The sequence below is a fragment of the Chiroxiphia lanceolata genome, chromosome Z (genome assembly GCF_009829145.1).
Source record: "Chiroxiphia lanceolata isolate bChiLan1 chromosome Z, bChiLan1.pri, whole genome shotgun sequence".
NCBI classification, from domain to species: Eukaryota; Metazoa; Chordata; class Aves; order Passeriformes; family Pipridae; genus Chiroxiphia; species Chiroxiphia lanceolata.
Genome location: NC_045671.1, coordinates 68,461,579 through 68,478,266, shown reverse-complemented (window position 1 = coordinate 68,478,266; position 16,688 = coordinate 68,461,579). Strand labels below are relative to the sequence as shown.

The following is a 16,688-nucleotide window of genomic DNA, read 5'->3' as shown; positions in this document are numbered from 1 at the left end:
TCTCATTCTTTGTTCATGCATTAAATTAGTCTCCTCTAGTGGTTCCTGCTATTTCTAATGTAAAAGTTATGAAACCCTCTTAGGATGTGGGCTGCAACTTGATGTTAAGGTGATCTCCTGGACCATCTGTTTTCTTACTTGCATAACATTCATGTTGTGTTTACAGTAGTTGTTAGCATTGAAGAGTGATACTGGCTGAGAATTTAATAAATTTTGGATTTACAGCAGCAGAAGACAGCAGCTGAAAAAGATCAGTCAGCTCTCTGTAGACCACTTGAAATAGCTGAGCTAACAGCAATGAAAAAATTTTGAAACTAATAAGGTGCCAGCTGCCTCTGGAGAAATAGAATGGGCCTTTTATTGAAATACCTCTCTCATTTTTTCCCCCCCTGTTCTTTTCTTTTGTTGATTCTAGGTCCTCTAACCCAGCCTGAACGTGTGCAACAAACAGATTTAGCCAGCACACTGGCAGTAGGTCTTGGTCTGCCAATTTCAAGAAATAGTGTTGGGAACCTTATACTGCCAGTTGTTGGAGGCAAGACAATGAGAGAACAACTACGTTTTGTGCACTTGAATGGGTTCCAGCTTAGCAGGTTGCTGCAAGAGAATACACCTGCATATGAAAAAGGTAAATCAGCTATAAAAAAAATGTTACATAGATACTAAAAGAAGATTTTTAATTAAACAGTTTGGACTTTCAGATTCAAGAGTATAGCACGGTGCTGCAAAGTAGCTGTTCATATTTAAGAGCAATATTCAGAGAAATGATACTGAGTTCAGTCTTTGCTGTAACTTACTTTGATACACTGCCCCTGAATACAGCTTTTTTAATGACCAGTAGTACTCCTAGTAGGCAAAAGAGCAGAAATAATGATGAAGGACTAAGATTAAAGGAAAACTGCCAGTGTGGTTAAATCTCAGTGGTTTCGTAACTGCTCTTTGTGAGGTGTCCTACATAGGGCACTTACTCTGAGCTATTTGGAGAATTAGCACAGCGGAGTGAATTTTCTAGTTTAAATAAAAAGATTCTTCAAGTAAAATTTGGAAATAATTTAGGGTAGGTTATCTTTTTATTTCATTCTTAAGTACGAGTTTATTTGGAGTGAGAACCTAGAGAACTGCAGAGTTGTTTATTAAAAATACATGCGTGTGTTTTTGGAGGAAAGAATAAAAAACAAGTGGAAAAAATAACCCCAATCTAGCAAAACATAGTGTTTCGTTAAGAAGCACGATACAAACTGCAATATAAATAAGGAAGTTAATATGATAATTATGTGAAAAAATTGAGTCAGAGGATGAAGGAGAATATTTTACCACAGACCTTAGAAGATGTTGTTATAAAGTGGCTGTGAAGCTTGTCACTTGATTTATAATCTGTTGAATCATTAAAATAACCAGATGAGAATGCAGAGCTGTGTTGCAGCTATGAATAATTAAAATGGATAGCAATGTAAATTTTAGCAAGATGATCATTGTGGGTCAAGAATCAATTATCTTTCAACATCACAGCTTCTAGTTGTAACTAAACCCTGTCCAGGAACCGAACCAAAACTGCCACTTGTGGTAGCAATGTGTCAATAGCAGGACCCATGCTCCAGCTATTTCGATATTTTATTGGGTTTTTTTTTGCACAGATTTCCTCTCTTAACCCATTTGTCAAGTGAGGAACTTGCCCTGTTGGGGGAGTTCAGGGTATGGCTGTGTTGCTGAAATTTCTGTCACAAAACTCCATCTGATGGTGTTTCTTCACGCACTGGTGAAACAGACTGAAATTTCTACCAGCTTCTGGTTTATATCTTCACAAGCAGTCTTGTTTTATTTAGGGTGTTCTAGATGGGCAAGGCTGTTGCTTAATAATTTGGTCTTTATGATTAAGATTGGCAGGGAAAAGTTATGTGCTGTTTGTTTAATGTTGTTTGATTGATGGTGGATACTTCAGGCCGTAGAAATATTAAAGAAAAGGTCACTAACTCAGTGAGTAATATACGTAATTTAAAAGCGTGCTTGAATGGCCTTTTGTTTTGCATGGTTTTTAAGTGAAGATGAATGCCATGCCACCTATCCCACTACAGGCACACACACATGTATGCATATCTGTTGTGATTCCCATAGGAAGAGTTACCTTGCAGAGAAGTGATTATACTCTGTAATCTGATTCGCGTTTGAGAAGATTGCCCTGTTTTTAAAAAGGTTAAAAAGGAGGACTCTGGGAACTACTTAGCAGTAAGCCTCATCTCTGTCCCTGGTAAGATCATGAAACAGATCCTCCTGGAAGACATGTCAAAATGCATGGAAGACAAGAAGGTTGTTAGAGATGGCCAACACTGCTTTGCTAAGGGCAAATTGGGGCTGACTAATTTAGTGTCCTGTGATGGGATAAATGCATCAGTGGACTAGAGAAAAGCTATGTTTGTTATCTACCTAGGCTTCTATAAGGCCTCTCTCAACATTCCTGCTGCTATTGTTAGAGTGATACAGGTTTGACAGGTGGACTCTTTAGTGAATTAAGAAGTTGGATCCATGGCCATCTCTGTAAAGTCAGTGGCCCAGTGTCCAGTGGCTCAGGAAACCAGTAATGAGTGGTGATTTAGTGAAAGATGTCTGTTTTCACACTGCTAGGGGTGAACTAGATGATCTTTAAAGGTACCTTCCCTTTCAGCCTGAACCATTCTATAATTGTAAGTTGGGAAGGTGAAGAGGGAGAGTTGCCCTTTATGTGAGAGAGGCATGGAGCTCTGGGAGTGGATGTTGAAATGGTTGAGAACTTCTGGGTCAGGATTAATGCACAAACCAATATGGGCAATATTGTTATGGGTGTCTAATACAGACATTGTGATTGAGAAGAATTAGTAAGTTTTCAGACAGCTAGAGGAAGCCTCATATTCATCATCCATGGTGCTCATGGGGTGCTTCAGCCATCTTATTGCAGTTCAGGCTAGATAACTGGACAGTGTGGCTCAGATGCTGGGCTCATGTGATTGTTATCAGCAGCATAAAGTCCACACAGGCCAGTACTATTTAACATCTTCATTAATGACCTGGACGATGGGACAGAGTGCACCCTCAGCAAGGGGAGGACACAGTACAAAAGTGGGAGAAGTGCTTGATGCAGTAGGTGGGTCTGCTGTCACTCAGAGGTACCTTGACAGGCTGGAGAAATGGTCTGACAGGAACCTCTTAAAGTTCAGCAAAGGGAAATGCCAAATCCTACACCTGGAAAGAAATAATCCCATGCATCAGTGCGGATTGGGTACTGGCTAACTGGAAAACAGCTTAGTGGTGAACCACCAAGGGGTCCTTGGGGCACCAAGTTGAACACCAGCCAGCAATGCACCCTTGTGGAAGGAAGGCTGATAGCATCCAAGGCTGGATTAGGAGGACAGTCATCTGCAGGTCAACCCTTCCTCTTATCAGCTGTGGGGAGCCCCCATCTGGGGTCCTGTGTCTGGTTCTGGGCTCCCCAGAACAAGAAATAGTGAGAGCAGTGAATGGCCCATGAAGGGTGATGAAGAGATTGAAATGTTTGTCATGGAGAGGCTGAAGGTGATGGGACTGTTCAGCTAAGATAGGCGAAGACTCAACAGGGTTCTTATAAATGTAAGTAATATGTGATGGGAGGGAATAAAGAATGTTGAACCAGGGTCTAATTGGTGGTCCCTACAAAATAATTTGTTTGAATTAAAGGAGCTTTTTTTATGTCAGGTTTGTCAAGCACTGGAATGAGTTGCCCAGAGAGGCTGTGGAGGCTTCATATCTGAAAACATGCAAGACCTGACTGGACACAGATCTGAGCAATCTGCTTTAGCTCATCCTGCTCAGAGCCTTTGATTTTTATTTGTAGAACATCTGGACACTCATCAGAATTGTGCTGACAGGTCTTGAGCTATATAATTTCTGAATGCCACAGGCAAGGTCTGCTGCCAGGTTTTTTGAGGGAAAGAAATCTGAGAAGATAAGTCAGTTAGACATCTCACTCGCATTTGCTGCTGCAATTTCAAGCTTTCCAATGCAGATTCTCAGCTAGTAACAACTGGTGGATCATAACATTTCAGTTGAATGCTCAGAGAAATGTCTGTGATTGGAGTGGAAAGATACTTGCAGGGATAACCTAAGCCATGGTACTTCAAAAAAAATTATTATTATTTTCAACTCTTGAGGTCAAAAACAGTAGGCTTTTCTGAAGGGGAAAACATGGGATTCCTGTGGAGAGTATTTTAATTTACAGCACAGAGGTTATGGCACCAGCTATTAGGACCATGAGGATGATGACTGAATCAGTCATAGTAAGAAAAGTTTCAATCCATTGTAAGTTATAACATAACATATACATTCATTTTTGGTGCCATATGAATTTCCTTTTTAATGCAGTATGATGAAGTCAGACGTCAATTGAGTTGAATCACAGTCAGATGGGAAGGCAGGATGACCTTTATAAACTGTTTCATGAAGCAGCCATGTAGTTCCCTGGATTCAGCTGCTCCAATGTTAAGAGTAAACTGGAACAGTACACAAAAATATCTTCAAGTGTGTTTTAAATATATCTATTAATAAAGAGCAGAATGAAGGCAGGTCAGTAACTTTTTTTTTCCCCTAGTGTTTGTTATACAAATATGCTTTCTCTAGCCAAGAGGTAGTACAGCATTTCATGGGACTCAGATTTTGATTTATTGAGATACAAAGGACTCTTCACAGCTAAATCTGTCTTCAAGTAAATAAAATTTTACATGAGAAACTTGAAGCTTGACTAAGGGCTTTATTATTTTAAAAATAACTTTTTGAAAAATACTAATAAGTGCTAATGTCAGGCCTTAGTTTTTCTTTTGATAGAGATGGACACATGCAAGTAAGGAAGAAGTCTGTAAAAGGAGAATAAAAACAGTGAGGAAGTTTTGGCAAAAGTGGCAAAAGTGAGGAAGCTGAAAGGAGTATCTAAAAACACACTTTGGGTTTTTGAGCAAGTTCATACCTCAGTGTAAGGTAGGCAGCTCTAGGTACCTAGCAGTGCTTTCCTCATGTTCTAAACTTCTCAACATGCATGTGAAGGATAAACTAGGACTTTTTTTTAGAGTCGCTTCACAGTGGACTGAAGAGTCATACCTGAGAACAAGTTGGATGTTGTTATTCAAATGAGTGCCCGTTTTTCAATTTGGGGCTGATCCTGAACTTTTTAGATGCATGTGTTGATTGAAATAATTTTTCTGTTACTGGGACAGTTATATATTGAAACTGGAGAAGTCACCTTTACATTATTCAGTCTATTTTTAGAACTCTTTCTAAGTGATTGCTGCCTGTGACTGTAACTAAGTGCAGTTGTTGTCAGACAGATGCTTGTGAAGCATAGCCATCTGCTTGTGATCAGATGGTAGTGAGGCTCAAGCACAAATTGCCAATGTAATTCTGTGAAAGTAAACCATTGCTAGTGCTTTGGGAAATGTGTAGCTGGGCAAGCTCGCTTTGGATTTTTCCTCAAGTTTAACTTGTGTTACGAGTATCCCATGCAGGAGTGACTTGCCAGTGTTACCTGCCAGTTACCAACAACTTAGTGCCTGTGACCCCCCCTTCTTACTTTATACTTCCTGTGTACAATTGCACCATGGAACAGGTATCATAGGACTTCAAAGGGAAAGTTGGTAACTGTGGTCCTTTATTCCTGTCTGCAAGATCTTTAAATCATTCACTCGTATGTGTGTTTGACTAAACAGTCATCTTACATAAGATGGGCAGAATGAGTTTGGTGGGCAGTAGCATGGAAGGAGGTAGATGAGAATGAAGTAAAAATGCTGAAAGAAATGAAAAGGGAGACTGGGCAAGAAGCTTGAAAAGTGAGCAGAACAGGAGCAGAAGATGTGGAGGGAATTTATTTATGTATCAAAATACAGCTTGAACTCATTTCAGTGTTCTGTATAATGAAATAGTGTCATGTCAAATCTCAGTTTGATTAAAGCTCATTTTAGATGATCCTTTGTGGATGTTCTCAAAAGTATGAATATTTAACTCTTATTTCATGCATACTGTTAGAGAAACTTTGCAGGGAATTCATTTTTCAAAGAACTACAGGAGGGAAATAAAATCATCCATGTGTCCTGGCAGCTCTCCTGATATGCCAGTATTTGCTGCTGGCTGAATTGTACTTTCTAGCAGATACCTAAAAGCCTCCTGCATCGCAGGATCAGCATGCTTTGGAGTCTGCTAGAAGTCCTGGTAGAACAGTCTGGACACTGTGAGTTAAGCATTGGTTTCTAAAATTCTCACTTTGAATTCAGGAGATCACAAAGTGTCTTGTGTGATAAGAGACTTACAAGTGGTAGGCACAATTCTTTCATAACTGTGCAAGAATCGTGAATAGAAATGTTTCATTCATCTTCATTCACTTGAAATAAAATTAAAAAATGATTCTGGATTTAATAATGTACTTTTGCTGAAAAGACTTAACAAAAAATATAGTGGTTTTTTTCCACATCTGATATACTGTTCATCTACCAGGAGTAAAAATGAACTGTAACTTAAGACTTTCTGACACCAAAGTTATTTCAGTTATTGCTTTAACCTTTACTGTCTGAAACTGTACAGCAAATATATTACCCTACCTTTAGCTAAGAAGGGAAGAATTGCAAGTTATATAAAAATTTCCAAATTGACCCTTTTACACTTAGGTTATAATTAATTTTCAAGTGAAATTGCAGGGAAATAGCAAGGACTATTAATCTGAAGTGAAACTAAACATGTGTTTTTTGCAAAAAATACAGATAAATGTGAATATTCACGCACAGCATAATGTTCAGTGAGATGCAAGTTTTTGAAAGTTACACTCTTGCTTTCCATGTGTTGTCAACTGAATTTATATTGTGAATAAATACTATACTCAGTGATCAATATTTTAAAAACAGAATCACAGATTGGGTCGGGTAGGAATGGAACACTACAGGTCATCTAGTCCAACCTCCCCGCTCAGGCAGGGTCCCCTACAGAACTACTCAGGAATGTGTCCGGACAACTTTTGCATATCTCCAGAGAAGGGCTCTGCAACTTCTCTGTGCAACCTGTTCCAGTGCTCAGTCACCTGCACAGTAAAGAAGTTCTTCCTCATGTTTAGGTAGAACTTCCTGTGTTCCACTTTCTGCCTGTTGCCTTCTGTCCTGTTGCTTGGCACCACTGAGAAGCATCAGGCTCCATCCTCTTCACACCCTACCTTCAGATATTTGTATGCACCAAAAAGGTCTCCTCTCATTTGTTTCTTCTTGAGGCTGAACAGGCCCACCTCCCTCAACCTTTCCTCACATGAGAAATGCTCCAGTCCCTTAGTCATCTTTGTAGCCTTATGCTGGACCTGCTCCAGGAGCTCCTTGTGTATTATATGCTGAGCAGCCCAGAACTGGACACAGCACTCCAGATGTGCCTCAGTAGGGCTGAGTAGAGGGGCAGAATCACCTCCCTCGACTTGCTTGCAAAACTCTTCCTGCTGCACCCCAGGATCCCATTGGCCTTCTTGGCCACACAGGAACACTGCTGGCTTATGGACAGCTTGTTGTCCACCAGGACCCCCAGGTTCTTCTCCACAGAGCAGCTTTCCAGCAGGTCAGCCCCCAGCCTGTGCTGGTGCCTGGGGTTACTCCTCCCCAGGTGCAGGACCCTGCACTTGCCTTTGGTGAATTTCAGATGGTTCTTCTCTGCCTGTCTCATTAACCTGTTGAGGTCCTTCTGAAGTGCTGCAGAACCCTCTGGGGTATCAGCCACTCCTTCCAGCTTTCTTGTCAGCAAACTTGCTGAGGAGGCATCTGCCCCTTCCCGAAGTCATTGGTGAACAAGTCAAACTACTCTGGATCCAGTATCGACCCTTTGGTGACACCACTAGTGACAGACCTCCAACTGGACTTTGTGCTGCTGATTACAATCCTCTGAGCTCTGCCATTCCATCAATCCACCTCACCATCCACTCATCCAGCCTGCACTACCAACTAATGCAGTGTTTGTGTCTCCTTTGGTGTTTCTTCCAGAGATCGGCCAGTTGATCATTTCTCACTCAGCTTGTACAATATGCCCAGGATAGTCAGTGGTTCCAGTGGAAAACATTGATTTTGGTGTTTTTCTTTTTTTTTTTTTAAACAACATCTGAAGCATTTGAATTGTTTGTCCTGGCAACGCTTTGCAAAAGTGAATGGATATTTAAATAAGTTTTTCAATTGTTAGAGGTCTTGACATTTTATTAGTTTAGAGATTAATTGCTTTTATTCTGAGTAACTGGCTCATCATGGTATTGCTACAGGAAGATAGTGTGATTTGTAGGTCTGAAAAAAGCTTCAACCCTCATAGGAATTATATTTTTTTATATATTATACAAGCAAATATAAAAATATGATCACAACTCTAATTAATCCTCTTTTGTTCATGGATCCTTTTGCTTCTTTTCTTTTCTCCCACCCCCCAGATCCTGGATATGAACATTTTAAGATAGCAGAAAAATCCCACGGTAATTGGATCAAACTGTATTTAGAGGGGAATAATTCAGAAATACTCTTAAATCTTGGCAAAAAGGTCCTGAAGCAATACTTGGAGGCCCTCAAGACTCTGAGTTCTTCACTAAGCAAACAAGTGGCACAATATGACATGTATTCGATGATGGTGGGGACTGTGATCATTATGGAGGTACGAAAATAGATCTTTCACTGAAAAGGTTAAGTGTACAAAAGTAGAAGTATCTTGGTTTTGACTATTTAATGTATACACTTACTGGTCTTAAAAATTACTGAGTATGAATTCTTAGAGTTGGCTGACATTCTGCTTAGATGAGGTTAATACTCTTTTTAATGATCTGACCTTTATAATGATTCAAGAGCGCTTTTGATATGAACTACTAATGTTTTGGTGAAGCCAGTTACAGCAAATATGTGGATGTGCTACAGCTTAAATTACTCCCCTATTAGTTAGCCTTTTATTTCTGAGTAGCTTTACTGCATTTAAAGAAAAAAAAAAAAGTCTGACAAGTAAATTCCTACTCATTCCTCTTTATCTAACATTGAGTGTAGCTGCTCAAAACAGGCAATACCTTATACTGACAATTTTCACAATTCCAGGAATTGTTTTTCGTGCTGATGGGTTTAGATCCCTGAAATAAATACTTGCTGTGAGGTGCTGGGTTGCCACGTTGTATCTTCTGTAGGAATAAAGATAAGATATGCCATGTCTGGAATTTTAAGTGGATTTCTTCAACTGATCTCTTGGGCAAAACCCGAATGCTGGAAATAGCCTCAAAAGCCTGGAAATAGTGTAATGCTTTGAGAACCATGCTGAAGGAATAGCATGCCTGGACACTGAACTTCTATGTACCAGAGTTTGCACTGACCTTTTAGATTACAAGGTTGTCAACTTCTGTGAGTAAAAGCATTTTTCCATAGGATGGAGGTACCTACTACAAGCTTAGCTTAGTCCTTGAATGTGGTGCTGTACAAGACTGTTACTGTTCAGTGCCTGGAATAGATAACAATATGTGAGCAGCTCATTAATATTTGAGTCTCCTCTGTCCTGGCAGGGCTCTGTGCCTTGTCTCCTGTGCACTGCTCCCTGCATACAGAGTACTTCTGAAATGGCTTTGTGGTTAGACTGCTTGGTGGGGTTTGTCCCTCTGCTGATCACCTCACAGGAATGAGTTCCACTGTGCCCTTGGGTAGATGAGATAGCAGGTTCTGTTCCTGCTCTATGGATGGAGGATCTGGAGGTGGGCAAAGTTCAGTGCAAAGCTGAAGTGCTTATATTTGTTTTTTGTTCCTTTGTTTTGGAAACCTATGGATTCAAGCTGTGGACAGCTGAATCACTGGATTATTTTTTATCTTCTGAAATGCTTGTAGATGTTTTCTGTTTCTAGAAAACAAATCTTAGGTATTATACTCAGTGGGCCTTCGTCAAAGACACATGCAGCTTACTAACCATGGAAATGTTCAAATTTTCATTGAGCAGTGTGTGCTCAGCATCACTGTAAGACTTGCTGCAAAGAGGCTGGAGTTTTTTATTTTCTCCAGTGTAATACTCAAGAAACTGCCTTGCTTTCCAAAATCTTTTTGTCGTGATATGTGTTTTCCACCTTTGCTGAATAAATAACAGTAGTGACACTCACATGTCACTTCAGACTACACCGTGCTAGAAATGCTGTTTATCGGATGAGGAGGATACCTCTGGGACATGGACTGATAATACTGCACTTGCTCAAAAGACCTAAATTTAGTTTTGTAGATAACTAGTACCTTCCTACCGTGAGTGCTGTCTCTGTTTTAGTTTTAAGGGCTGTGTTGAAATGTAAGACCTAAGCCAGTTCGATACTCTGAAGCTGCATATTTTCATAACCAAATGAAATGTGGAGTAGAATGTGATGAAGCAGCAGATGAGTGCAATGCATTTGATATTTTTTGATCTACTTTACTGTATCTCACTGTAATGTGGGAAAAATTTAGGCAGAGGCCTTCACAAGTGGCAGTGAAAGATTACAGGTTGGCAGTGGTCTGTTTTGATCTTGATTTGTTTTAATCTTGCCCTGGTAGAGGCTGATTGAGGTCAGTGTAGTCCAAACTCCATCTGTTCAGCTTGCAAAGCATTTTAGCATGTGGCTGAAGTTTCTTATTTTTTGTAAAGGTTTTCATTGTATTATTCATTTCCACTGCTGCAGTTACCTGAGAGAAACCTTGGAATTCTGCCTGATCTGTGTGCAGGTTACAGCAAAGTTAAAGTAAAACCAATAAATCAAATTAAGATGAGGAGAGGTACAAAAAATAAATACTGGGAGAATTCATAAGCTTGAAATTCAGCATACATTTATGTGATAGTGTGAGAACTTCCCCTGGTTTGAGAAGCTATTTAACTCAGCAGGATCTCATATATGTGTATCTCTCATACAGGAGGTGAATTGTCTTTGATAGGGTGCATGTAACTTCAGGCATTTACAGGTGACAAATAATGGGTCAAATTTGTTTGCTTAGGAACTATTTTGATGTTGGGAGCTCTTACTTTTACAGAGAATAAAGATCATACATCTTATCAGTTACCACAGGTGAGGAGGCAAATGGTAATTTATTAAACTTGGGAACCTGTGTGTCCAAGCCCTTAATAAATGAAAACACCATCTTGGATTCTCCCATTTGTATGGTATTATCTTGCTGGGGGAAAAAACCCCCTACATAGTTCTTCACAGGGTTTTTGTTTGATGAAGTATGTGTACTAGCAGAGTGACATGGATGACTACAGCATGATTTTTTTGTGTGAATTCTCACTGTATGTTTTAGCTAACCCCAATTTTTAAAGTGTTAATTCCCTGTTTCTTTTTTCTAGGTTCTGCTGCTGCTTTTGCTCAGTGTTCCAAAAGCCCTGAGCAAGCGGGCAGAATTTGAAGTGCCCCTCTCCCCTCCACTATTCTCTCTGCTGTTTTATTTGATGTGTCTGATGCTGTGTGCAGTTCATGTCATTGTGTGCACGTCGGCAGAAAGTTTGTGCTATTTCTGCAGTATGTCCTGGCTAACAGCAGTTGGAGTGATGATGCTGATTTCCGCACTCATGTGCGCTATTTTATCTGCTATTGCAAAGATCTTTGAGAATTCCCGACTTCCACTGAAGGTGAGAGCGTGCATTAATTATGGTTCAAAATGTTTTGCTTTTCATGGTGTGCTTTCAGGTAAAATTTTGTTAAGTTTTTCTCTCCGTGTGCCTAGAGGAATTTTTATTTTGTAATGTAATTTGAATAATTTAAAGTTGTAGTTGAAATGTGGTGTTTTCACTGTGGCATGATACCGATTGTATAATAAAGATCACAGAAGTGCTTATTTTGCCATTACTTGAAGAAATGTTCTAAATATTGTAAAATACTTTGCAGTTGACTTCATGAGATCGGAAACAGTTATGCTGTGTACAAATTCTATGTTGTTACACAGTGATGTTTCACAATTGCAATTAAAGCAACATGTATGATACTTTGTAACAACATGCCCCAGTGATGATCTGTCCTTTCCCAAATACAACAGACATTAAAGCTCTGAGAAGAAAATACTTTGCCAGTACCCTATTTTCTTCAGTGCAATTCACTTCAGTATGTTGAAAGTGACGAAAAAAGGAGATGTTGATAGAACTTGTTGTATCATTCTTACTTTTATATTCATCGTTCACATGAGGCTTAGATGTGTCTGATCATTTAAGTAGACTGAAATAGATTAACAGGTCAGCTACAAATATCTGCTTTATCAAATCAGAGAAAGAAGTTTCCTCTCGGGTATAGCTGCTAACAGAATAGTCTTTGTAAGTGTAAATCACAGTTTGGTTTTGGTACTGAAGGTTTTGTGTCAAAGTCGTAGTAATGTTTTGCTGCCAAAGCTAGTGATGCTTGTGTGGGTCTTTTTTTAGAGTCAAATGAAAGGTGAGGGTAAAATTCATCAACATGAATGGAGAAATCTTCTGAATGAGATGTCTTGTTTTACAGTTTGTTAACAGAGTTGGTACGTAGGGGTGTGCTGTTTTTTAAGTAGACTCAGTTCACTTTTGCCATTTCTGATTTGTTCTCCTTAGGGTTCTTATTAGCTTTCTGTATTTTATTGTGAATGAGGTAGAAATTAGTCTTAGAAAAATAATATGGCCTTGGAATAATTCATGCTTCAGTGTGTTCTGTAGAAACCTCACGTTTACTTGCTGTTTTCCATCTTGTTACCAGTTTTTCTAATTTTAGTGGACAGTAGGAATCTAAATATGATGACTTTCTAGACTTGCATAAAATTTACAGACATTCCACTTCAGTAGCATTAAGACCAATGACAACAGGTGATAGGTTTCTTCTCCAGGTGAACAGTCTCAAAGAATCACAGAATCATGAAATGGTCTGGGTTGGAAGGGACCTGAAAGATCATCCTGTTCCAAACCCTTTCTCTGGTCAGGGATATCTTTCACTGGACCAGCTTGCTCAGAGCCCCTCTAGCCTGGCACTGAACACTTCCAGGGATGGGGCATCCACAGCTTCTCTGGGCAACCTGTTCCAGTGCCTCACCACCCTCACTTGAAGCAGATCAGCTGCTTCAAGTTGATTATACACAAATGAAGAGGTTTTAAGCAATGCTTTCCAGGTTTATGTGTGTGTTTGTTTTCTCAAGGCTGGGGCAGAGAGAAATAAAAAATACTCAATTCTCCATCCCAGCTCTGCCTGTGATCATATTCCTACTTGAGATATATCTGAAAATGTGGGAAGCTTGAATATGTCTTATGAAGTGCAGGTAATAGTAATTCTGATTGGGGCAGACATGACTTTTTATTCAGACCTGTAGAAATACCCTTTTGTCCTCCTGTCTTCAGTCCTATTCCATAGGTGACTGGGTTGCGGGATGTGTATCTCATCTCGTCAAAGTCAGGTAGGCTTCATTCCAGTCATGGATAAAAGCAGTGACCTGGTTTTGATTAACATTTTTTCCAGTTTGAGGGCTACTACAGCATGATATTGTGGGATTTTTTAGGGTCACTGCTTATACAAATATAGAGCCTGGAGAAGGTGAAAGGAGCAGCGTATAGTCTGGTGCTGCTTGCAGTGTGGATGTGTCCCAAACACTCACCTCCATTTTTCATCCCCTTTTCCAAAAGAACACCTAGACTTTGGGGGAGAAACTTGTTGTCTTTGTATGCTGCGTGTTGATCCTGAAGGGCCTTCTGCCTGAGTTAGGAGTACCACTTATGCTGAAGTGACTCTAAATCCAAGTGTGTGTGACCACAGTGCGAATCTGTGGATGGGGCCCACTTCTGAAAGAGCTATGAAGCCCTGATCTTCTGATGGCAGGAGTAGAATCCTGAATCACGGTCTTGCCAGTTAAAAAAAGCTAAAAAGCCTTTTCCAAGCTCAAGCTGTACGATAAAATGTAGGTATTTTAGAAGTAATTAAGATAAGCTCTCCTGTTAATGGCTTCAGAGCTTTTTTCCTTCAAATTGTTTCCGTTCACATCTAAAGATTTCTCTGAAGTGCTTCTCATTTGTAATGCTTTTTTTCCCACTGTGGCTGAATATAGAAACTGATTACCAAGTTCATGAATTTTCTGAAGACCAGTGCAGGCAGTGTTAACATCTGCTTCCTGACTGTTATTTATAGCTTCTGATTGCTATGTTTCTAGCAGCACCAGTCCCTTCTTTTAATGATACTTAAGGCTTTAAATAGTTCTGCAGCCCTTTATGAATTCCAGAAAATCATCAAAAATTTTAACTTTTTGTTCATAGCCTCACTGTAATTGCTTGGTAGTTGACCTAAGTATGGTATTTACTACTACTAGTTGTGGGTTTTTTCTCCCTGTTTCTGATAGAAATAAAAACTAAGCTTTTTTGAAACTAGAACACAAAAGTTAAAACTTGTCAAATACAGTTTTTGAGAATTTTCATTATGCAGAATTATAGTGGTTTTTTACTGCATAAACAAATTGTTCCTCTTTCAGTTTATTTTGAAGTACCCTGTTCATCTTACAATATTTTTGGGTTTCCTCCCCTATGTGATATTCTTGGTTAATTGAACAGTGATGCATTTTCATGGAGTTACATCTAAAATTTTTTAGCATTTTTTGACTTGAGGAATTAAAAAGATGATTGGGTGGTGTCTTTACCAGATAGCTTACAAAAATGATCCCAGACTGCTATAAAAATGTAGCAGCAAGTGTCATCTGTAGTACTTTGCGATGGGAAAGTTACCACCATAGGGAATCACAACTGGATTCAGGGAGCTCAGGTATCAGAAGGGAGCAAGCTGCTAAGTGTTTAGATTGTCAGTGAGGGTGGACATGAAAAATAAAATGTTTCCTATCTGAAAAGTGATTGCAAAATTCCCCAGGCATTAACTGTGGATGGTTAACATCACAGAAGCCAGATAACTGGAACTGGACACAGAAGATAGACTACAGGAGGTTTTATTTCAAAGTGAAGAAGTTTCAAAATTTACTGACCAGAGGTTCACATACTTTATCATTTATGGACTGGCATTTCTGCAAGCTAGCAAGATGTGTTCAAAGACAGGGCAAGGGGTCAGTTTCTGTATTAATTACTAATGCTGGTACATCAGTTGTTAAAGCTACCTTGGCTTGGGAGATGATATGCTTAGATTTGAAGCCTGGGACTTATAAATTTCTGGACAAAAGAGTCTGTATTAAGTTTGTTTGCCAAGATAGCAGTGAGTATCATACAGGTCTTCTAGTGTCTGGAGTGACTGCTGAGTTCCTGAGGATTGGATATGTTCAGCAGCTAGAAAGACAGAGCTGTGAATAGCAGAGTAAGACCTACATTTCTATGCCTTTAAACCACATCTAAGAACTAAGTACAATCTAAATAATCTAAAGTCAGACTGTATATGACACTGGACTCATGACATACCTAATAAAGCACAGTTCATATATAGGGGATTGGCAGTAAATTTAGAAAACCTCAATGGAGATATTTTCAGAATTTCTTAGATTATCAAGGCACAGGAGATTATAATTTGCAACATAATTTTTGATTCTGCATAGTGACTTAACTGATCTGAAATGTGGTTTATCAGTAAATGTCATTGGATTTTAATCCTTTGATGTGAATGTAAGAGTAATTTTTTTCTCTTTTCACTGGAATTGTGAGAGACAAACAGGCAATAAATACAGATTTTGACTCTGGGACATTTCATACTAATGCCATTGTTCTCATGAGAGTTTTGTATATTCCTCATTGATAAAGCATCAGTTCTTCAGTTTTCATATCAGTTGCTGACAATAACCGCATACAAGAGACCAGTTGTTCCATAGATTTTCTGTTATGTCTTATAAAGAAGATGAATTATATCAAAGACTTGTTCATTGTTATTTATTGAGGGTCTCAGATTTCTTTGTCTCTTCAAGCAGATGATACTTAAATGCTCATTATTTAGTTAGCCAAGATCTTTAAGGTCAGCATGATGGAATTATTGGAATTTAAACTTTCTGTAGTTCAGTCATATACTGTTCTTGTCTCAGCTTTGTGAATTTCATGCTCTTTGGTCTTTGCACAGACTACCTTGTCCTTTTATTCCAAATACCAGCTTATGGTATTTGCTTTTCAGAATAGAGTACTAAACAAACCAGAGTGGTCTTTCGAGCACCGAAGAAATATCAAATACTAGTAAATTTAGATTGGCCCTCAGGGTTTTTTTCAGTTTATTAGTATTTTTCCCCCCATTATTGTTGTGTGTAACCTCATGGAGACTTTTTTGGTTGTGGGTGGGTTTTTTTTTTCTTTTTTAAAGTGAAATGACTTTGGTGTAATGTATTCTTTAACAACAGAGGAAATGAAAGGGCTGTGAATAGGTGATAACTGTAACTATACCTCCTGCATTCTTTCACGTACATCTCTTAAAATTTTGATTTTGCAAAAGTTGTTTTCCCCAAACCAAAATTCCAGAGAGGGTTAACTAGGTTCTTGCATCAAGTGTGTTTGTTGTCTTCTCCATGTTACATGGTCCTGCTTATTAAACAAACGTGCATATGCTGCTGTCAGTAAGTCATAAACACAAGAGAGACTTGCATCTAAGATGCTCAGAGATACTTGTATTGTTTACACCTGCTTTCTTGTTACCTGCTCCAAGATAGTGAGTTTTGATATTCTTCTAACATTTGATTGAAACAGTTCAGGAATTGTAGTAAACTGTGCATTTTTCAATGTGAGTATATTCTCTGTGAATTTTATCTCTGTGAATGTTC

At 39.0% G+C, this 16,688-nt stretch overlaps 1 protein-coding gene across 8 annotated transcripts in view; it reads left to right on the top strand.

The window, feature by feature from the left end:
* Positions 1-16,688, top strand: part of PIGG (phosphatidylinositol glycan anchor biosynthesis class G) — an 85,613-nt gene that overhangs the window by 11,339 nt on the left and 57,586 nt on the right. For 6 of the 8 annotated variants that reach the window (XM_032675444.1, XM_032675443.1, XM_032675441.1 and 3 more), the window contains exons 6-8: positions 416-628; positions 8,426-8,643; positions 11,314-11,595. In XM_032675444.1, coding sequence (XP_032531335.1) covers positions 416-628; positions 8,426-8,643; positions 11,314-11,595 — 713 coding nt within the window. Of the gene's footprint in view, positions 1-415; positions 629-1,085; positions 1,571-8,425; positions 8,644-11,313; positions 11,596-16,688 lie in introns of those variants that run through there. The other 2 variants (XR_004354478.1, XM_032675447.1) reach the window with 2 other exon arrangements.